Source organism: Marmota monax, unplaced genomic scaffold, assembly GCF_021218885.2.
Source record: "Marmota monax isolate L192 unplaced genomic scaffold, Marmota_monax_Labrador192_F-V1.1 WCK01_AAM20220418_F8-fsc00060, whole genome shotgun sequence".
NCBI classification, from domain to species: Eukaryota; Metazoa; Chordata; class Mammalia; order Rodentia; family Sciuridae; genus Marmota; species Marmota monax.
In genome coordinates this window covers 10802240-10824430 of record NW_026692826.1, presented here as the reverse complement: position 1 = coordinate 10824430, position 22191 = coordinate 10802240, and the positions used below count along the sequence as shown (strand labels likewise).

Below are 22191 nucleotides of genomic sequence, written 5' to 3'. Positions count from 1 at the left end.
ACGTGAGGCCCGTTCAGACGCCCAGCCCCCTGTGCGCGGGCTCACCAGCACCGCGCTGTCGATGGGCTGCGCCACGGTGGAGTCACATTCCAGACCCCTCCCAGCCACTGTAGGTACCAGTGTGTAACCCAGAAAGCTTGGAGCACTGAAGGGGCTCTAGCTGGAAGGACACCCCAACACCTCAAGGCCTACGTGACCTTCAGTTTGATCTCTCCAGTCCTTCCCTCCTGCTGCTGAACCCTTAGCCTGGTCTCATGTCCCATGTCCACAGTGACCAAGTTGCCCAGAGACACACCCCTGTTACCAGTCCCCCGACCCTCAACCTCCTGCCCTTGCCCCAGTGCCTGCCTCTCAGGAGGCCGCCAGAGCCATCCCAATTAGACCCCAGGGCAGAGGCAGGTGCAGGCAGAGGTGGCCACACTGTGGGGACACAGGGCTCTGCTCTGACTCCCAGACCACCTGTCACCAACAGCTAGGATGGGGAAGAGGTGCCAGGAGGCCTGACAGAATGGGGGGGTTCGGGGCGGCAAGGGACACAGATGGCCTGAACCCGCAACTGCCCATGAGGATCCCTGTACAGACAGCCACCAATGGTGGGTGGATGGATGGGTGGGTGAATGGATGGATGGAGGATGAGGGGGTCATGGATGGATACATGGATGGTGGGTAGGTTGACGGATGGATGGATGGACAGATGGATGGATGGATGGAGGGATGAGGGGGTCATGGATGGATACATGGATGGTGGGTAGGTTGACGGATGGATGGATGGACAGATGGATGGATGGATGGAGGGATGAGGGGGTCATGGATGGATACATGGATGGTGGGTAGGTTGACGGATGGATGGACAGATGGATGGATGGATGGAGGGATGAGGGGGTCATGGATGGATACATGGATGGTGGGTAGGTTGACGGATGGATGGAGGGATGAGGGGGTCATGGATGAGCAAGTGGGTGGTTGGATAGATGAAGGGATGATAGATGATAGGTGGTAGATAAAGGGACAGCAGGTTCAGTCTCAAGGTATCAGACAACAAGAAAGTCCTAGAGTCTGCATATTTTTTTAATATTTATTTTTTAGTTGGACACAATACCTTTATTTTATTTATTTATTTTTATGTGGTGCTGAGGATCAAACCCAGGGCTTCACACATGCTAGGCAAGCGCTCTACTGCTGAGCCACAGCCCCTGCCCAAGTCTGCATATTAACACGGTCCCCCTAGACCTCAGTAACTTCATCTGCAGGTGGGGCTTGACCTGCCTTGTGTCCTCACAGGGCAGCTTTGAGGGTCACGTGGAATAGAGCACATTTGAACAGCACTTGGAAAGCTGCAGTTGAAGTCCACGCATGAACTGTTATCATCCAGGTGAAGTGGGGTCCAATTCAGTAAAGAGCCTGGATTAGAGACTATTTTTAATTTTTTTATTCCTTTGAGTATGTTGTGGTAAGAGCTAATTGCTAATAGCATATTTTCATGTTGAAGTCCTGCTGGGCCTACTCCAATGAATAGGAAAAAAAATCCCATAAGTAGCAGCGTTATTTGCATCCAGACAATGAGTGTTCCTAAAGTCTTTAACCCCATTCCCATAGAGTGGCTCTGGCACTCCTGCTTTAAGTGATTGAATTGCTTGGCAAACCCTTTTCCTGCTGGGAAGCCTCAGGTAAGCTTGAGCCCCGCCAACCATCATTAGTGTCCGGTCGTTACAGATCCCAAATTGAGGTATCTAGTTAGTCAGCTCCAGGCACACAGAAAAGCAAACGTCCGTGAAGTCAATGGTCTTCATTTGGGCTGTAGAGACATGCAGAAGCTCGCGGGTGGCCCCGGGGTCCGGGCAGCAGGGCTGTGATGGAGCCCTCTCTTCTGGAGCAGTGGCCTGACCTTGGAGAGGCAGCGGCCAGCGGCCAGGCCTGCGTTGTGGTGTTCTGAGGGCGTGGGCCGGAAGCTGGAGCAGCTGAGGGGTTGGACCAGGGTGGAGAGCGCCTCTTCATCTTGGGCCACATGACAGAGGACACCTGGGCCACGTGGGCGGCTCCCACAGCGCCTGGACAGACATTTGCGCCGCTCTTCTTGCCTTTTCAGAAACGGTGGAAACCCTTGGCTCTTCCCCAGCCCTCCTTTGTTTCTCCTCCAGGTAAAGAGCCTGTTTGGCAGCGAGAGCTATTTCTCAGCCTCTGTTTGATGCTCCCCTTCCGATTAAAGTTATATGAGGCCCCGAGGCACATCAGTGATCACGCCACTCTCTTGGCCAGACCTGAGGTGGTTATGTGAATAGCTTTATTGTTACAGGACCTGAAATGCAGGGTGGAGGAGACTGACGGCTGCACTGACTAGTGGCCTCCCAAGGAAGCCTTGGATAGCAAACGTCAGAATCCCTGTTTCCAGCCAAGATGAACTAACAGAGGCCAGAGCTACTCTCCACTAAAACAACTAAGAAGTTTAAAACGTACGAGACACATGTTAGACATTAGACTGCAGGCACCTAAAGACAGCAGGCCCTGGGGGAGGCTCAGTTTATGGCCTGCAGCAGGTTCTGGGCCCTGGTGAGGGAGGAGGCACAGGCGGAGCCCAGAGTCCGCAGAGGTGGAGATGGGGCCAAGGCTCTAGGGCAGACTGCTAGAGAGCAGGGGCTGCACAGAGGGAGCACTGAAGTCTGCAGAGGGCTTCCCTCCAATGTGCAGCTGAGGCTGGGTGGACAAAATCAGGAGAGGGAGCCTGGGTCCTGGGAGGTGCCACCTGAGAGCACAGGGAGGAGCAGCCCTTGACCTCACCGGGGCCCAGGAATAGTGGCCAGCCCAGCACCAGGCCAGGAGGCCCACACAGCATCAGGTAGTCTGTTGCAATAGTGGGAAGCCCAGCCCAAGAGTGGGAGCTGCTCCGGGCTGACCCAACAAAGCCTGGAAGACTTTGGAAGGCACGGAAGGGCCAACCATTTCCCAAGTGGCTTACCATGCCCCGAAAAGAGCTCATGCACATTTATGAGGGGATCCAGGGAAGTAAAACCCACCTAATGACACCTACTCAGAATTCAGCGGGTGTTCAGAGAAGCAAACCAGTGTGGAGAAAGAGCAACCCTGCAAGACCTGCTGGGAGTGAGACGGCAGTAGAACCAGCAAGTGTGGCCTGTGAACCATCAGAAGCAACGCCGTGCCAGGTAGGTAGAAACCCAGATCCACCTTGTAAAGGTGCAGCAGGTGGATCACGCGGAAAAAGACACATGTGCCCCGAGACTGCACTGGCGACCACCCCAAATGACAACAGGGAGTCCGGGAAGCAGAACAGCAGTGAGCTGTGGGCGCCACCGAAACGCTGCTGCATTGCAGTCTTAAATGTGGCAGCTAAAATATCTCCAGTTTATGGGAACGAGAGACCCCCAGATGATCCACGAGGCTCCATGAACTTCAAGGTTAAATGTGACAGCTAAAATATCTCCAGTTTATGGGAACGAGAGACCCCCAGATCCGCCAGGCTCCATGAACTTCAAGGCAGCTGGAGAAAACACGCTGTCTATAGAGAACACAGTCTGACAGCAGCCTGCTCGCAAGACCAGAGCACAGAGCACAGAGCAAAAGACCCCGGAGCAGCAGCCTCAATCACCCAGAGAGAGCAAGGGAACAGAGAATTCTGAGGCCAGAAAGGAGCGCCTTCCCAGAACCAGGGTGAGGAAGTGCTGGGGAAGGATGTTGGCCAGATCATATCGGTCCGTGGCATACATGCTACACGAACAGAAGCGCAAGCCCCATCAGCACGCACAAGTGGTGGGTTGCTGAGAGCCGGAATGACGCATGGCATTTTGCCAGAAGGGAGTGGTTGAGAGGTGAGCCATTGAGCCACTGAGATGATGATGGTTATGTTAAGCTGCGTATTCAACTGTATATTAGACTCCTGCTGTCCGCCTGGGGGGGGGGGCGCTACTTTGGAGTTCTCGGTTGGTTGGGGAAGTTCCGGAGGGATTTCCGGAAGAGGGATTTCCGGTTGGTGGTTCCTGGAAGGGCCACATGGGTGGCGTTCACAGTGGGTGGCCGCGCTCATAAGAGGCAGAGTCGGGGAGTATCCCTTGCTTCAATCCCCAGTGCCAATGTAAATAAGTAAATGAATAAATAAAAAAATCCTATTTGGGAGGCAGAGAAGATGTGATTGTATTAAAAAAGTAAGATGAGACTACATGCCCAGAAAAGCCTACTTGTATATGAAGATGTAAAAAGATTCACAGTTTAAACATGAATAGACATACATGCAAACACCAATCAAAAGACGATTTAACGGCTTTCCTTGTAACTCAGCGGTAGAACGCTTGCCCAGCACGTGTGAGGCCCTGGCTTCCATCCTCGGCACCACATAAAAATAAATAAATAAAATAAAGATATTTTATTTATCCATCTACAAAAACAAAAAAAAATTAAAAAGATGAATTAGTAGTACATTGGGTAGATCTTAGAGCCCAAGCATTACCAGGAGGGTAACTGACGGTAATAAAGGCCAACAAGGGTGGAGTGCCATCACAGGAAGTGAGCTGATGAACTGCAAGAAGAAATGAATCCACAGTAACAGGGACCAGCGCCTCTCAGCTGTGATGTGACCAGCAGAGCCACCTGGGGCAGGGGCTCCGAGCAGCACAACGGAGACGGGCTTCCCAGCAAGCCCACAGAAGGTGCTCAGGAGCATTTCCAGGACAGCCCACGTTCTGCACCATAAAACAACACTCAGGAACATGGAGTAATCACACGAACCATGTTCTGGCTGAGATGTTCTGGCTTAGATGAGGTGTCCCCAGAGGCTCCTGTGTGGGACAGTGCAGGAAGGTTCCGAGGAGAAACGATCCGTTGTAGAGTCTTGACCCCATGTGAATCAACCCCTGATGGTCGAGCTGCGTGGTCACTGAGGAGGTGGGGTGTGGCTGGAGGGGGTGGCTGCTGGGGGCGAGGCTGTTAGAATAGGTATATATTGTGTATCTGGAGAGTGGAGACTCCCTGTGTGCTCCCTGGTCACCATGTGGGCTGCTTCCCTCCACCACACTCTTCTGCATGGTCTCCTGCCTCACCTGGAGCCCTGAGGCATGGAGTCTGCGGAAACCTGAGCCCCTGACTAAACCTGTCTCCTCCACAGTGGTTCTGTCGGGCCTTTAGTCACAGCAGGGAACAGCTGATGAAGACGCAGGGAGTCAGTCAAGATCCCCAGGCACTGGGAAACCTACACACTTCCAGTGGGTGAAGAATCAAGTGGACCTTAGCAGGACTTTGAATTTCATGAGGTGAAAACATGACAGCGTCAGTGGGACACCGGGTAAAGCAATGTCACCAGAAGCCACAGGACCAGGCCTGGTGGGAAGAAGCTTCAGGCTGAGGACTCAACTGCCAACTAGTTCTTTGTTTTGTTTTGCTCTGTCCTGGGGATCGAATGCAGGGTGCTTGGCCACTGAGCCACACCCCAGCCCTTTTCTGTATTTTATTGAGAGACAGGGTCTCCCTGAGTTCTTAGCGCCTTGCTAAATGACTGAGCCTGGCTTGGAACTCACCATCCTCCTGCCTCAGCCTGCCAAGCCACTGGGATTACAGGCCTGTGCCACCACACCCGTCCCCCAGCCCTTTATATACTTCATTTTGAGGCAGGGTCACTTAGGTGCCCAGGCTGGCCTGGAACTTGTGGTTCTCCTGCCTCAGCCTCCCGGACGGGCCCTTGACACATGAGCACCATGGTGCCTGGCTTGGCCTCCATCTCAAGCATTAGGGAACCCAGGAATGAAGAAAGGGTACCCGTGAGTGAGGGACTGTCCATGGGATCAGAAGGTGAGCCACCAAGGTGGTGAAGCTTCCCCAGGTCGGTCTGTGGAGCCCGTGATCCCGAGTGAAAGGAGGCCACTGCTCCGGATTCCACCCACCAAACAGCAAAAGGGCCTCAGACTCTCGGCCTCAGGTGACGTGAACAGGTTCCTTAGAGTCAGGATGACAGACAAGCCACCCGTGACGTGGAAGGACCTGCTGAAGAACTGGTATCTCCCCATGGCCTGGCCCAGTGGCCCACGCCTGTCGTCCCAGCAGCTCGGGAGGCTGAGGCCGGAGGATCTGAGTTCACAGCCAGCTCAGCAACTTAGTGAGACCCTGCCTCTAATGAAATATGTTAAAAAGGGCTGCGTGTGGCCCAGTGGTAAAGTGCCCTGGGTTCAAAACACAGAGTGAGACTCCAGGTGAGGCCCAGCCAGCACCAGGCAGGCCCTTCTTGGGGTCCTCTGGCTCCACCCTGCCCCTCTTCTCCACGCAGCTATCCCAGTGCCCTGCTTTGAAGCAGACCACCCTAGCTCCTCACCCTGCACTGGTTCGTGGGATTCAGCTCACCACCACCACTACCCTGTTCCTAACTGTCATCCACGTGAGCGACTGATTCTCTCGACAGCTTTCCCTGCTCCCTGGCAGCTATTTACAGACATGCCCCCTGGTCATTTAAATCATATTAAAAATTTAAAATTATTATTATTATTTGGTGGGGATGAACCCAGGGGAGTTCTGCCACTGAGCTACATCCCAGCCTTTTTTATTTTTTCTTTTGAGACCAGGTTTTCCTAAGTTGCCCAAGTTGGCCTCAAACTTGCCATCCTTCCTGCTCCAGCCTCCCGAGTGCTGGGGTTGAGGGAGTGCCACACCGTGCCTGGTTTCCTGTGGCCAGCGCATGGCCCTGCTCTGCCTCTAGCCCCATCCTTTCCACAGCCCTCAGGCCCACAGGGCCCAGCCTGTTGCCTTTCAGTCACCTCCTGCCACACGACACACACCACAGAAGTTATTAAAACAAGAGCACTTTTTCTGCAGTTGGGGTAGAGCTTGGCAGGCACAGATGGTCCCTGCTGTCCTCGGTGTCAGCTGGGGATGACTGTAGGCTGAGGTAGAAACCCGGATTTCACCGACTGCTGGTGCAGTCCCTCCCTCCCTCTCTCCTGCCTGTGCTCATGGGGCTGGTGCAGCCTGGGCCCTCAGCAGGCATTCGCCAGCACCTCCGCACGAGCCTCCGCACGAGCCTCCGCACATGGCCTTGGCTTCCTCACAGCATGGCCTCCAGGTTCCAAGGGACCGCCCTCCAGAGCATGTGGAAGCTGTCCTGCATTTCCAACCTTGTTCCAGCCCTGTCACTTCCACCCCCTGTCTTCAGTGGCACCAAGTCTACCCAAGTGGAGAGCAAAGATGTGGACCTCCAGGAACCAGAGAGAAAAACCCGCTGAGACCAGAAAGGAAAATTGGCAGGAGACTAGAGGAAGACCCAGTGGGGACCAGAGAGGAGGTCCTGCTGGGGACCAGAAAGATTTACCCAGAAAACAGAGAGAAGACAAACTGGGAGACCAGAGAGGAGAGCCTGCTGAGAGACTGCAGAGGAGAACAAGCCAAAAGACAAAAGATGAAGGCCTGGGACCAGGGGGAAATATGTGCCAGGAGGTGAGAGAGAAAGACAGGCCAGGAGAAGAGAGAGGAGGTCTGCAGGAAACCAGAGGAGGTCTGCAGGGACCAGAGAGGGCGTCCTGGGCACCAGGGGGGAGGACCTGCTGGGCACCTAGAGGAGGACCTGCTGGGCACCAGGGAGGAGGACCTGCTGGGCACCTAGAGGAGGACCTGCTGGGCACCAGGGAGGAGGACCTGCTGGGCTCCAGGGGGGAGGACCTGCTGGGCTCCAGGGAGGAGGACCTGCTGGGCTCCAGGGAGGAGGACCTGCTGGGCACCTAGAGGAGGACCTGCTGGGCACCAGGGAGGAGGACCTGCTGGGCACCTAGAGGAGGACCTGCTGGGCTCCAGGGAGGAGGACCTGCTGGGCTCCAGGGAGGAGGACCTGCTGGGCACCAGGGAGGAGGACCTGCTGGGCTCCAGGGAGGAGGACCTGCAAGAAACCAGAGGAGGTCTGCAGGGACCAGAGAGGAGGACCTGCTGGGCACCAGGGGGGAGGACCTGCTGGGCACCTAGAGGAGGACCTGCTGGGCTCCAGGGAGGAGGACCTGCTGGGCTCCAGGGAGGAGGACCTGCTGGGCACCTAGAGGAGGACCTGCTGGGCACCAGGGAGGAGGACCTGCTGGGCACCTAGAGGAGGACCTGCTGGGCACCAGGGAGGAGGACCTGCTGGGCTCCAGGGAGGAGGACCTGCTGGGCACCAGGGAGGAGGACCTGCTGGGCACCTAGAGGAGGAGGACCTGCTGGGCACCAGGGAGGAGGACCTGCTGGGCACCTAGAGGAGGACCTGCTGGGCACCAGGGAGGAGGACCTGCTGGGCACCTAGAGGAGGACCTGCTGGGCACCTAGAGGAGGACCTGCTGGGCTCCAGGGAGGAGGACCTGCTGGGCTCCAGGGAGGAGGACCTGCTGGGCTCCAGGGAGGAGGACCTGCTGGGCACCAGGGAGGAGGACCTGCTGGGCACCAGGGAGGAGGACCTGCTGGGACCAGAGAGGAGGACCTGCTGGGCACCAGGGAGGAGGACCTGCTGGGCACCTAGAGGAGGACCTGCTGGGCACCAGGGAGGAGGACCTGCTGGGCTCCAGGGAGGAGGACCTGCTGGGCACCTAGAGGAGGACCTGCTGGGCACCAGGGAGGAGGACCTGCTGGGACCAGGGGGGAGGACCTGCTGGGCTCCAGGGGGGAGGACCTGCTGGGCTCCAGGGAGGAGGACCTGCTGGGCACCTAGAGGAGGACCTGCTGGGACCAGGGGGGAGGACCTGCTGGGCTCCAGGGAGGAGGACCTGCTGGGCACCAGGGAGGAGGACCTGCTGGGACCAGAGAGGAGGACCTGCTGGGCACCAGGGAGGAGGACCTGCTGGGCTCCAGGGAGGAGGACCTGCTGGGCACCAGGGAGGAGGACCTGCTGGGCACCAGGGAGGAGGACCTGCTGGGCACCTAGAGGAGGACCTGCTGGGCACCTAGAGGAGGAGGACCTGCTGGGCACCAGGGAGGAGGACCTGCTGGGCACCTAGAGGAGGACCTGCTGGGCACCAGGGAGGAGGACCTGCTGGGCTCCAGGGAGGAGGACCTGCTGGGCACCTAGAGGAGGACCTGCTGGGCACCAGGGAGGAGGACCTGCTGGGCACCAGGGGGGAGGACCTGCTGGGCACCAGGGAGGAGGACCTGCTGGGCACCAGGGAGGAGGACCTGCTGGGACCAGAGAGGAGGACCTGCTGGGCACCTAGAGGAGGAGGACCTGCTGGGCACCAGGGAGGAGGACCTGCTGGGCACCTAGAGGAGGACCTGCTGGGCACCTAGAGGAGGACCTGCTGGGCACCAGGGAGAAGGACTTGCAGGCACCAGGGAGGAGATTCTCCCAGGGACCAGGGAGGAGGACCTGCCTGAAGTACAGTGAAAGACCAGAGGGGAAGTCCTTCCCAGAGACCAGTGAGCAAGGCTGGCGAGCACAGATGTCTTGCCTTGAGCCTTTGGGAGACAAGATCCCTGGCTGCTTCCCACCTTCCCTTCCTCCCCTCCTGTCCCAGGACCTGGAGTGAGCATGGCTGTCCAGCTGAAGGATTCCTGGTAGTCCAGTTTCTCCATGTGAGGAGACTAAGGCTCCCAGGTGTTTCCCAAAGGTCACAGGTCGGGAGTCTCTGTCCCACTGTGTGGGTGTGGAGGGAGCTAAGCCCAGGCGTCCCCTGGGAGGGTGCAGCTGAGCCACAATCTCTTGGGGCACTCACTCCCCGGGAGGTTCAGAGCTCTACTTCTGCATGACGCCCAGTGCCCAGGAAAGCAGTGCACCTGTGGCACCTGGGACGCTGCGGGCTGCTGCAGCTGCTGGTCGGCTGTCCTTGCTCCTGCCAGGCACCTTTGCCCTCAGGGGTGGCAAAGGGCAGAGCACGAGCAGCTCCCTGCGTGCCACATGGGACCTGCTCTGCTCCACAGAGGAACCGTCCCACCCTGACAGTCGTGGGGAGGGGAGCTCTGGGGCACTTCTGGGGGCCTGTGGCATGCACACAACCCGGAAGCCCTGCAGAGGCCCCTGAGCCAGCAGATGGGCAGTTGGAGGGCACGCTGGGTTGAGAGGCTGCTGTGGCTGTGGCAGCCCCTCCCTGGGAGGGCAGTCTCCTCCAGCCCAGGCCCGGCCAGAGCTGCCGAAGCAACGGCCTGAGGGGAGCTGAAGGCCCTTGGCTTAGGGCATTGAGCGTCTTCCCTCCAGAGGTGACTCAGGCTACCCCCAGAAGAGACCCTTACCAGCATGTTTGCTCCTTCTCGGGAAAGAGGGATGGCTGCTGGATAAGCGCGTTAGCAGCAGGCAGCTCCTGGTTTGCTCAGGCACTTTGAGAAGGAGCTGGCTCTTCCTTGTGTCAAAGAAGGGGACAAGTCCCACAGTGACGGGGAGGATGGCAGGTGCTCTGACCACACAGCGTAGAAGCAGCTCTGAGCTGCAAGGCAGGGAGTCAGAGCTGGGTGGCTCTGCTGGCAACAGCAGTGCCATCGTTGGGACCCACGCTGGCCTTGCTGCTGGCTGCTGCAGGCCTGGCCCAGCCTCTGCCGTCTGCTGGGTCAGTGTGTGTGTTTCCTGGCCCCTGGCACCATCGGGGCGACTCACACTCACTCGGATCGGGTGTCTAGCTTCCCGGCAGAAACCTACGGTGGGTGGGTGCTGCTGGGCGTAGCCACACATGGGCACGAAGGGGGTCTAAGGGAATGCTCAGTCATCACAGACCTGATCTGATTGTTTTGGCATATAAATCATAAACACCATGTGCTTCACATACATCATTCCAAGTTAGGTCAGAGAGTGGGGGCCTGTCCTGGGCGTGAGCACTCACAAGCCACACGGGGAGCCTCCAGCTGCTGGCCCTGGGCACTCCAGTCCCACACAGGCAGCCGAGGGCAGAAGCACCTGTCCACGTGTGGCCCTGTGGCTGGGGACAGGTGTGCAGCACTGACAGGCAGAGGCAGGCCAGTCCGGGGCGGGGCCAAGGGCAGGCTCAGGCCCCTGCTGCGGGGCTCCCCTCGGCCCCTCTAGGCCTGGGGATCTGCAGAGCAGTCACCAGTGGCTCGGGCTGGGGAGGAGGAGGCAGGGGTGAGCTTTTCCCTTCTCCTGAGGTGATGACAATATCTCAGAACTAGATTCAAACTACAGCGGTGGAAGCACAGAAGGCCCCGGAATCACTTGCTGTACCATGGCTGGTTTCAGGGTGGTCTTCACCTCGGTTTCCAAGGCAAGGGAGGCTGAGGGAGGCTCTCTGGAGGTTCCTGGCCGGCCGCTCCATCCTGGGGCTCCCTGCTGGCCTAGAGGGTGGGAAAGCTCAGCCGGCACCTGCCACCTGCTGGCCCCTGACACTCCATTCCGGACGGGGCTGTGAGGTTCCTGCAGTGCTTACTTCCAGCAGTGTCGGGGGGCCTGGCAGCGGGTGCCTCTGCCTGCTCTGGGTGCTGGGGACCTCTCTAGCATGATCAGTCTGCAGACCCCTCAGCAGGGCGGCGGAGCTTCTGCGCCTGGTAAAGCTCTGAAGGCCACACGTTCTTTCAGAAGATGTGCTGGGGAGGCCCTGGCGCCCACCTGCTCGGTGGATGCCTGGACGCTCTGCATGGGCACGGGTGAGAGTGCAGCTGGCAGGTGGCTCGCCAGGCACCAGGGAGCCACCTCAGCTCCAGGGGAGTGTGTGTGGCCCAAGCCTCGCCCAGGATGTTTCTCTGAACACAAATACTTGGCATCAGCACGAGTCCCTTCTCCACCTGGCCGGGGCAAGCACTGCGCATCTCTGTTGAGGGCTCCTGCAAACTCTACCCTGCCTTGCCGCCGACTTCCAGCAGGCTTCCTTCACAAGCATTAGGAAGAAGGGGAACAACCCGACGGCAAGGCGTGCTTCCTTCTGCTTCAGTGAGCACACAGCAGCTGCTTCCCCAGCAAAGCCCATCTCAGGAAACTTCCCACGAGTGCCACAGAGAACAAAGTAGAATTTTCCATGAGCAATGAATCACTCTCAGACTGAGATTGTCCAGCAAAAAATACCACTTTATTGGATCCGTTTTCTAACTACAAGGAGAGCAGACACAGATCTCAAACGTTTCCTTTCACATGACAGCCTACTACGAAACAGCTCATGCAACTGCGGTGCGCTAGATACAGGGTCAGCAGCAGGCTGCGGGGGGCGAGTGCCGTGCTCCAGGCTGCAGTCAGCTCCTCACGGCCTCCCAGGGCAGATATGGCTCTCGAAGCTGTTTCTCTGCGGGTTGGAAGAGGCAGGACGGCCTTGAAGATGGACATAGAGATGGTGCCTGGCGAGCCTGCAACCTGATCTCCACCCATGGTCAGTTCGGGTCTACTCCACAAGGGGGCGACGACTGCTAAGGCACAGGGAAGGATGGCCCTGCTTCCGTCAACGTGCTCTTTGGTTGAGAGGAGGTCACTGCCAGGACCTGCTAACTGTAGAGATGCAGCAGGGGGGCCCCAGGCACCCGACTGCAGCTGCGACTGATCTGAAGACAGCCTGCATGTGGCCGCTTTGAAAACGCTGCTTTGGGTAACTTTTCCTAGAAGCAGAGACTATAAGGCTTCTGTGAATGACAAGTCTATAATTGACAAATATGTTACACTCCCTTCGTAATGGTATTTACAACGACTTTCTGACTTTGCCACGTGGTAACCTGCCGGTGTCTGAATGCACCTCCCTGGGGCTCTAAAGTGCTCTAACTGTGTGAGACGAGAAAATGCCACGTGTGCTGGGTGGCAGACCCAATGGAAGGTGCTGGAAGGTGGGTCTGGACTCTCGGGTGCATTCTCCAAAACAGATGCTGCTTATTCCAATGTGGAGGCCCTGCCAGCCCACACTGGCCACCCTGTCTGTCACTTACCAAGAACACATAAGCATATGGTGGTCTATGTACAGGCATGCAGACACAGACCCGCCTCGGACAGACGGTGTCTTTTTTGTCCAATACTCTACCTTGAGCCATTCAGCCTCTTTGTGCTTTCTTCAAAACCATATTAGAAATTAAGACCCCAGCATGCTCCTATTAAAATCCTACGAGTTAGTCACACAGAGCAGAGACGTGCAGGGCTGAGGCAGCAGGGGGGACACAGCCCAGGAGACGCTGGAGGAAGCGGGGAGCCGTGGGGGGCTGGGTTTCTCTCACAGCCCAGCTGGCCAGACCCCTAACACACAAAGGATAAAGCCCCATAGCAAGTGTTTTCGCTCCTACAAATACTCGTGGTAGCAAATCCAACGCTCAACTCCACGACACCACGTGGTCTGATTAGACAAGGCACTTCCAGTGCTGAGGTCCGGGGCTGGCCTCCTGCCGCCCACAGTTCTCTTGGAGGGCTTTCCCCGCAGGAGGCACGCAGCCCCTGATAGAGCTCGTTGTTGAACACGCAACGCAGTCAGTCATCAGCCCCTTGTGTCAGAAGTCAGAGTCTGAGTGGCACCAGCCGCGTCAGGCCCGTGGTCAGGAGCCTGCACGGGAGCTCGGCTGTCGGGGTGGCGCCGACCCCACTGCTGCTGCCAGCTCCCCACAGTCTAGGAGTGAGGCTCCGTGCCGGAGAGGTCGTTGCGTATGATTTCATTTACTGAAAGAAACAGAGAGAAGAAGGGTAAGGGAAGGAGAGGCCACAGTTGGCCCACACAGGGGGACTCCAGATGCTCTCTGCCGTGCCTCTCATCTGCACGTCCACTGGAGAGAGGCCTCTCCCTCCCCTTCCCTGCCGGGTTCTGGGGTCCTGAGGTTGACCTGCCGGGTCCTGGGGTCCTGAGGTTGACCTGCCGGGTCCTGGGGTCCTGAGGTTGACCTGCCGGGTCCTGGGGTCCTGAGGTTGTCCTGCCTGGCCCTGGGGTCCTGAGGTTGTCCTGCCTGGCCCTGGGGTCCTGAGGTTGTCCTGCCTGGCCCTGGGGTCCTGAGGTTGACCTGCCGGGTCCTGGGGTCCTGAGGTTGACCTGCCGGGCCCTGGGGTCCTGAGGTTGACCTGCCTGGCCCTGGGGTCCTGAGGTTGACCTGCCTGGCCCTGGGGTCCTGAGGTTGTCCTGCCTGGCCCTGGGGTCCTGAGGTTGACCTGCCTGGCCCTGGGGTCCTGAGGTTGACCTGCCTGGCCCTGGGGTCCTGAGGTTGTCCTGCCTGGCCTGGCGGGTGGCTCTCAGCCTTGTCCTGACGCCTGCACAGTGGTAAAGGCTCTGAGTGGCAGTGCTGCCTCAGGGCCCTGGCACAGGGGCCAACCTGCCTAGGTGCAGAGCGACTCCTCTGTCCAGGAGCCAACACAAGAGTCCCCCCAGAGCACGCCCTTGGCCAAGAGAGCAGGGTTGTCTCTGAAGCCTGGCTGCTCCTTCATGTCTGTTTCCTATAGATGGTCAGCTACAGTGTCCCCGAAGGCCAGCGATGGCCACGGTCAGTGTGTGATTTTTGGCAAATGGGCAGGAAATGAGAGAAGCTGGCAAGGGCGTGGCCAGGGGGCGGCACAACCCCCCTCTCTCCCCCACCTCCCTTGCTGGCCACCTGATCTGCACTGAGATAGGAACGTCCTCTGGCAGGCTGTCACCAGCCTTTCCTGGCGGCGTTTGGAGGTGGGGGGCCTGCACTGACGTCACGGAACTGCCCGGGTTTCCCTTCCCCACAGGCTGGAGGCCTGCACCCAGATAAACCCTCACGCTGTCAGGGGCCCGGCCTGTCTGAGGGCAGCTTCCTGGAGCCACCAGCGGGCAAGAATTTCATCACCCCCCTTCCCCAAGCCCCCTTTCAACACCCCACTGCTCCTAAGGACAACAGTAACAGAAGGCAGTTGGGAACCAGGAAGTGTGTCATGGGAACTGATAAGAGGGGGGACCTGGCTGCACACACCACGGCTCCGAGGCCTGTCTCCCTGCTCCTTCCATGGCCCTGTCCCGGAGCTCGCTGGAGCAGCCAGGCCTGGCCCTGCCTGGAGGTGCAGGAGGGGCCCTGGGCACAGGACGCCTGCCGCACTCTGGAGAGCTCAGCCCGACGTGGCAGAGCTCAGGAGGCAGCAGGCTCTGTCCGCTGCTGTGAGGACAGAGCAGGGCCAGGGCTCACAAGCTGGGCACAGAGCAGCCTTCAGGACTCAACTTGTCCCCGAGTACACCGGGCAGCTCCTTAGCCCCTGACACTCGGGTGTGTGGGTGTAGGTCCTGTGGCCCTGTGGGTACCGGCAGAGGCTCCTGGCAGGCAGGACGCGGTCTCTTGGGTACAGTGGGCCGCAGGTCTGTTGGAGCCCAGGGTTTTACTTTTGGTCATCCTTGGCCCGTTGGCTGTGCTGCGCACCAAGCTGGGCTGGGGCAGCTGGACATGTGGCAGGGCTGTGGAGGGGGAGAGCTTAGCGCCCCTCCTCGCTCACTCGGTCACCTTTATGGAAAGAGCCGCACGTCTGACTTGTGCTCTGCCCCGGCGCGGCAACACCAGGGGCCAGCTGCCGGGGAAGAGCACAGCCCCAGGGCCTTCGGGGTACTTTCTAGGGAGGTGTGCCAGCACCACACAAGGCAGCACCCCACTCAGTACAGGTGCACGCTCCTGGGCGAGGTAGGGTATGCGCTGGTGAGAAGGGGGGGACTGTGGGGCGTGGCATCCAGGACTGGACGACGGGCCCACCCCGTGCACCCGGCTCTGGCCCCAGGACTCCAGGCAGGGTAGAGGCCGGACAGACACCTTGCCCCTGGGCTCCTGCACCAGGGACCCTCCCAGGGTTGCAAGTGGGAAAGTGTCACAGAGATGTAAAATACCATGATGGGGAGATGAGCTGCCCACCGCGAGGCCGAAGACCATGGGGTTGAGGTACCTGCAGCTAGACCCCATGGAAGGAGAAGTGAGGCCATCCAGGTGCACAGCACAGGGACAGCCTCAAGGAGAAGGAGAAGTGGGCCAGGGACCCACTACCAGCGGCACGGGCTAGAGGAGCTCTGAGGACAGGAGGGAGGACCGAGGATACGGAGGCTGAGGAACAAGGGAGGAGAGAGGAGTCCCAGACGGGGAGGAGGGAGGTGAGAGGAGGAGCGCGGAGGTGCTGTTGGGGTCTTAAAGGTGACCCTGGCCCAGCAGGGGTGGGAGTGTGGGGCAGCGAGGCATGGCAGGAGTGTGAGGAAGGACCACGGAGTACTCCTGGAGGTCCCAGGGGGTCTCGGGGGCGCCGTGGGCCACAGGAGGCGTGACAGGACCTGAGGGATCCAGGGCAAGGAGTGGAGGGGTGTGAAACTCCAGGGGGCGTCTTGGCATGGCGGAGGGAGACCATGGGCCAGCAGCTGGGAGTCTTCTGCTTGTCAGGAGAAAGGGGAAGAGCCAGGGAGTGGGCTTTCCCTGCTGCCCTCGGAGGCACCTGGGCCACAGAGGGAGACCCAGGGTGGGCTGGGGAGACGCTGGGCTTCTCCAGCCACCAGGGGCCCTGGCTGGAGGCCAAGGTGGGCCGGGGGGCCTCTGCTTTGTAGTGGTGGGTGCCCTCACAGAGCGCCGGAGGGCTCGAGGCCGTTGGAGGGTTCAGGAGTGTGACCAGCGCCCCCAGCAGCTGCGGGCAGTACCACTCTCCAGCAGCACCAGCAGACGTCCTGGGCGTGCACACAGGGAGTCCGCAGCCCCCAGCTGTGCAAGACCTCCCCAGGTCCCCCAGGGCCTGGTGGGCAGCCGGCGGGGAGCATGCTGCTCTGGAGCAGGGTGGCAGTACCTCTGCCACGGTCCAGAGAGGGTGTCAGGGCCGTGCCCACTCTGGGACGGGCACTCCAGGCTGCCAGGCTGGGCACAGGACCCCAGCCGGCTCCCCTTCCCGCCGGCTCTCCATGAGGTCATGGTTTCGCCCTGGGGCCCGCATTGCCCTGGGCTGCCACTGGGCCCTGGTGGCTTCCTCTGCAGGCATCCGCCCACGGTTCCCACAGCGCTGTCTCCACTGATAATTTCCACCCTCTTATTCAGCTTTTCCACCGACGTGAAGGCTTCTCTTTATAGAGGTGTTTTGAACTGCAGGTGACATGTGACCCTCACGACCCGCCTGAAAGAGGAACTCTGCCCTCTCACTTAGACGTCCTCCACAGGATGTGGCCAACTGTTAGACCACAGCACAGCTTATTAAGAAGGGTTTTTTCCCTTAGATTCAATTTTTTCTCTAAATTGCTCCCGAGGTGGAAAGTATTGCTTTTCTCTAACGTGTGTGTGGCAGTGAGAATCCCTGTCACAGCCAGGCTGCACACGGCTGCGTGTGTCCTGTCTCCTCCCTGCACACGCCCACACCCCCAGCACACACCTGGACGGGTTCGGGGCCTGCAGGGTCGGGTGTCCACGCACAGCCAGGGGCCATGGAGGTGGGGTCGTCCTAGGTGCGGTACCCAGCCTTTCGCCCAGTCTCCCCTTCTAGTGCCTGGAGGAAAAGCTGAGAGGGAAGCCAGGGCAGCGGACACCCCCGGCGCCCCCCAGGTTCCGCTCGCGGCTTGCACATGACCACACCGAGAACCTCACCCATGAAAGGAACCCGTGGTCTGGAGACGGGCGCACAACCTGCCCCTGCCCCTCGTGCTCAGCAAGGCTCACACACGTTCCCAACCTTTGGTTTCTGAAGGTGACTGAGGATATCAAGCCAAATCTTACGGAATGAGCAAACTTCTTACTTGCCCAGCGTCTGGGCTGAGCCTCTTGAGGGCTCCCAGTCGGGCACTGGGAGGGCAGACGCGGCCCTGCATGCAAAGCAGCAGACCCCTCGCCCTCTCCAACCTGCACTGGCCAGGCGGAGAGCCTGCTGTTGCTGAGCAGCAAGAAGCAGTCCACCCAGGGAGGATGGGAAGAGGGACCACCACAAGACGGGGAGCACGTCCGAGTGGGCATCGGCAGAGAAGGCCCCGGGCCTTCAGCGCCAGAGCTACCCAGTGCTGCTGGGGTTTTGTTCTGTTTTGTTTTTCTGTTTTTGTCCTGGGGACGGAACCCACTGGTTCTGAACCACTGAGCCACATTGGAGAAGGGTCTTCTTACTGGAGAAGGGTCTCCCTAAGTTGCCCAGCTGGCCTGGAGCTGGGACCCTCCTGGACTTTCGCCCAGCTGGGCCAGGCGCCCAAGGCTCGAGAGGGACGGATCCTGAGGGCTCAGGGGCTCTTGCCACACAGAGGCATGGACAGGTCTCGGGTCCCCAGGAGGCCCACACTCCAGCTGAGACCCACTGAGACCCAGTGCCCAGGACAATGCCAGACCAGGGCTGCTCCTGTGACCTTTGCCTCTGCACACCACTGGCTGGCCTGACCACTCGGACCCAGTCTTCAAGTAAGAGGAGCAGCAGCCCCACCTCCTGGGGACTGACAGGGCTGGTGCCGCTCCCGCCGCTGCAGCTGACCGAGTGGGCTGTGGGCAGTGCTCAGGCTAAGGCAGAGGCTCCTGCCTGGACCTGCAGCTCCCATCCAGGAGAGGCCGCTCTCCATTCGAGGTCACTGAGGAGGTCCCAATGCATGGAGCAGCCTGGGGAGGGGCCCACGAGGAGGTGAGGCCTGTGGGTTTTCTAAATATAGCTTATAGGCCGCCAGGCCGGGAGGGTCCTCTGTGGCCTCCCATTAGTGCTTGGGAATGGGGACAGTGGGACTCGCGGAAGCCTGCGGCCCGCGGGAGCTGCTCTTCCTGTGGGTGCCTGGCCCACTGCGCGAAAGTCCCGGGCCCGAGCACTTTTGGGTGAGCGTTCAGTTCACCTGTTGTCCTAAAAGAAAGGGGAGCCCAGGTAGCTGGCAGAAGCCACAGGGTTCGAAGGGAAAGGGAAGCATAGCTGAGCCGCACGGCCAAGGTCCCCAGGGGCCAAGGTCCCCATGGCTGAGGTCCCTCATGGCCAAGGCCCCACATGGCTGAAGTCTCCCATGGCCGAGGCCCCGCCTGATGAGGCCCCCGACATCCAAGGCCCCATATGGCCAAGGCCACCCCCATCCAAGCCAAGGCCCTGCACAGCCAAGGCTCCCCACGCCTAGGTCCCACACGGCCAAGGCCCTGCCTGTGGCCCACACTGGCCACAGGGCAGCTCTGTGGCCCCTGCCTATGGCAGTCTGCAGATGTCCCCGGTGCAGAGGAGAACCCCCTGTGGGGAGAGCGTGCAGAGAGTGATTCGGGTCAACAGCAGCCTCCTCTCTGCCGGTCATCAGATACAGCCCATGGTGTCCACAGCCAACAGCGGAAAAAGGTGGTTTGACGCAGCAGAGCCGCCTCTGCCTGCCCCCCCCCACGTGCCTGTGGAGTCCACCTGCCCCTGCCCCTCAGTGGGACCTCCGAGGGTAGGCGGTGCCTTGCGAGGTCAGAGGTCAGCTGAGCAGTACCTATGCTGCCGGTAGGGCCAGCCTCAGGCTTGGAGAGCAGCCGCCAGGAGAGGCCGCAGTCTTCCTGGTGGCTTTCCCTGCTTCTTAGAAACCGGATTTGGGCTTAAAGAATATGAAATCTGGTCCAGCAATGCCACCCTGGACACCTGGCTCAAGCCCACATTAAAAAAGTGTAATTAACACGGATAAGGACCTTCTTTGCAAAAAAAAAAAAAAAAAGCTGTGTTAGTTCTCAAATAAACATCCTGATGCAGAGGAAGGTCCCCCTCCCTCAGTGACACTGGCTCCAGCTTGGAGCTCAGACGACTGTATGTGTCCCTGCTCGGGGCAGGCCGGGCCCAGAGGACACAGCTGCGCCTGGTGGACACAGCCACACCTGTGCTTCTCCCAGGACGTCCTCGCCACTATCCTGTCCTCCACGAAGCTGACTGCAAAGGACAGGACTGTGCGTGTCACCTCCGACAGGGACACCGGTGCTCGGCCACACTCTGCCCAGGCAGACGGGCAGCAGCAGGGCACACCTGCCAGCTCTTCACCATGGACAGGAAGACGAACATCCCCACAGACCTCAAGTTGTCAAGGATAGGTTTATTTTTAAGAGAAACCAAAATAACTTTTCAGAGAGCAAAACAAAACAGGAAGAGCATGCTTTTCCATTCCTATAAAATATAATTACAAACACTAAAGCTACCTGCTCGCCTTCCCAGCTCAAGTCAGAATTGAGCCCTGAGTGGCAGCCCTCTTGGACGAGCAGACCCAGATGCTGCAGGCTGGCCCCTGTTCTGAGATCCTGCTCCCGGGCAGCGTCCAGGTCCGTCTGCTGAGCAAAGCTGCACAGTGTCTAGAACTCCTGGAACAGGGCCTTTGGTGGTCTCCTTGGGCAGCAATGCCCTGTGGAGCGGCGGGCGGGACCTCTGCCCCTCCCAGGGCACCTGTGTGCCACAGGCCTTTCAGCTCCCATTGCTCTGCACTGAGACTTGGGTCACTCTTAGTTAAGGTCCAATAGTGGATCTGAGTTAAGAACATAGAAATATCGTGATCAAAGCCAAAGATTAGAGATCAGAAAACAGGAAGAGGAGGAGAAGCTGTGCCCGCTACGGGCCTGTCTGGCCTGAGGCAGGGAGGGTGCAGGGCCTCCAGTTCCTGGAGAAGAGACAGCCCTTAGGAGGAGGGTGCTCTGTCCTGCCCCTGGCCCCCGGCAGTGCGCCTGCTGATCCTGCACACCTGGGAGTGGCCCCTGCTCCCGAGGGCGCGCCCGGCCCCTGAGGCAGGCCGGGGCCCAGGGTGCTCACGAGGGCCCAAAGCCTCGTGGACCTGAAGATGCAGACTTGAGGTCCCCGGGACTTTTCAGAAGCTGTGGAGGCCTCGGAAACAGCACGGCTCCTCAGCCTTTGTGGGGCGGCTCGTCCAGGCTAGAGTCCCCGCCTGTCCAGCCTTTGCCTATTCTTAATCTTTCAATCATCACCGGCCAGCGCCAGGGGCCTGCTATTTTTAGAAGGAGAGAAGGGGACAGTAAGGGACTTAGTGACAGCAAGTCACAGCTTTAATAAAGCGCGCCCCTCCTCAGGTAGGCTGGCCCTGAGGAGCGAGACGCAGAAGCTTCCCATTTTGAGAGCTGCTTCCCTATTTAGCCCCAAAACTCCAGGGCGTGCAAACCCCGTGTGGAAACCTGAGCGAGGCAGGGTGCGGTGGCCACGTGGCCCTGTCCTGTGACGCAGGCCGTGCTCATCCTCCAGATGCCCTTGAGCAAGTGCTGGCCCAGGCCATCGCCTCCATCAGCATGGTTCCAGGGCACTCTCCCACGTTAGGAAACTGACGGGACCAACACAAGTAAAAAATAAAGATATTAAAAGCCCTTTTTAACTGCCGTAAACTCCAGGGACCTGGAGAAGAGGAGAGGACGGGCGGGTATTTTGGCCTCCTCCTGCTGCTCAGCTAGGGGCACGCAAAGTCCTCTGCCTGCCCAGCAAGTGGTCCAGCACTAGCTGCAGAAGCACCAACAAAGCCAGGTGGAGTGGCCACGCCTGTCGGGAGGCTGAGGCCCGAGGATGGCAAGTTTCAGAGCAGCCTCAGCTACTCAGCAAGACCCTGTCTCAAAACCATGAAAAGGACTGGGCTGTGGCTCAGTGGTGGGCATCCTGGGTGGGCTCCCCACTACTGTAAGAAGAAAGGGAAGGAGCAGACACGTCACCAACAGGTTCAGCTGCCCTCTTTACCGCCCCATTGAAGGGTGGATAGCAGAGGCCATGGGCCAGGGTCCTGCAGGGCCCCTGCTGTGCCCAGGCTACCCCTGGTGGGCAGTGCCAGCCCCCTTAGAAGATGCAGCCGTGAGGAGGCAAAGGAGGCCGTCCCTGCTGCACGTCCACGTGCCTGGCCAAGTTGTGCTGTGCTCACGAGAGGGAAGGGCCTGGGGTGTGCACCTCCGAGGTGCCGAGGGGGACGTGGGGCTTGGCGCTCGAACACCTCAGCCACCAGCCCCAGAGGTGGCTGTGAGGCGGTTTGCCTGTGAGCACGGGGGCCACCCCCACTCCACCAATGCATGGCAGGAATGCACCCTTAGAGGCCAAGGTCACTTCAGAGCAGGCGCCCGGACCCAGGGACAGAGAGGCTGCTGGCTGGCACACGGCGCATCCAGGACACCACACCCCGACCATGCTCAGCCTTCACAGCGCCCGTGCCCCATGGCCCAGGGACCAGGCTACGTGTCTCTGGGGCTTGGTGGCTGAGGTGTTCGAGCACCTGTTCAGATGCCTGGATCCCACCGGACCTGCTGCCTAAGAACACTCCAACATGTTCCCAGCTGCTCGGTAGCCACCCGGGGTCTGAGGAGCCCAGGACTGGGAGGAGGAGACAGCAGAACACGGGCCTCAGCGTCCCTGAAGACCCCTCCAGTTCCCCTCTATGCGCGTATCTCAGACACCTGTCAATCTTCAGTAAGAAGTGGTGCCTTTGCTCTGTACCTAGGGGTAGAGTCACGTGGTTGTCAGGGAACAGGTCACACACCCAGGAA

The 22191-nt window shown here is 59.4% G+C and overlaps 1 protein-coding gene across 3 annotated transcripts in view; it reads right to left on the bottom strand.

The window, feature by feature from the left end:
• Positions 1 to 11917: 11917 nt before the first annotated feature.
• Nfatc1 (nuclear factor of activated T cells 1) overlaps positions 11918 to 22191 on the bottom strand; it is a 100024-nt gene continuing 89750 nt past the window's right edge. For all 3 annotated transcript variants that reach the window (XM_046448584.2, XM_046448587.2, XM_046448585.2), the window contains exon 10: positions 11918 to 13492. In XM_046448584.2, coding sequence (XP_046304540.1) covers positions 13443 to 13492 — 50 coding nt within the window. In that variant the 3' untranslated portion in view covers positions 11918 to 13442. The remainder of the gene's footprint in view (positions 13493 to 22191) is intronic.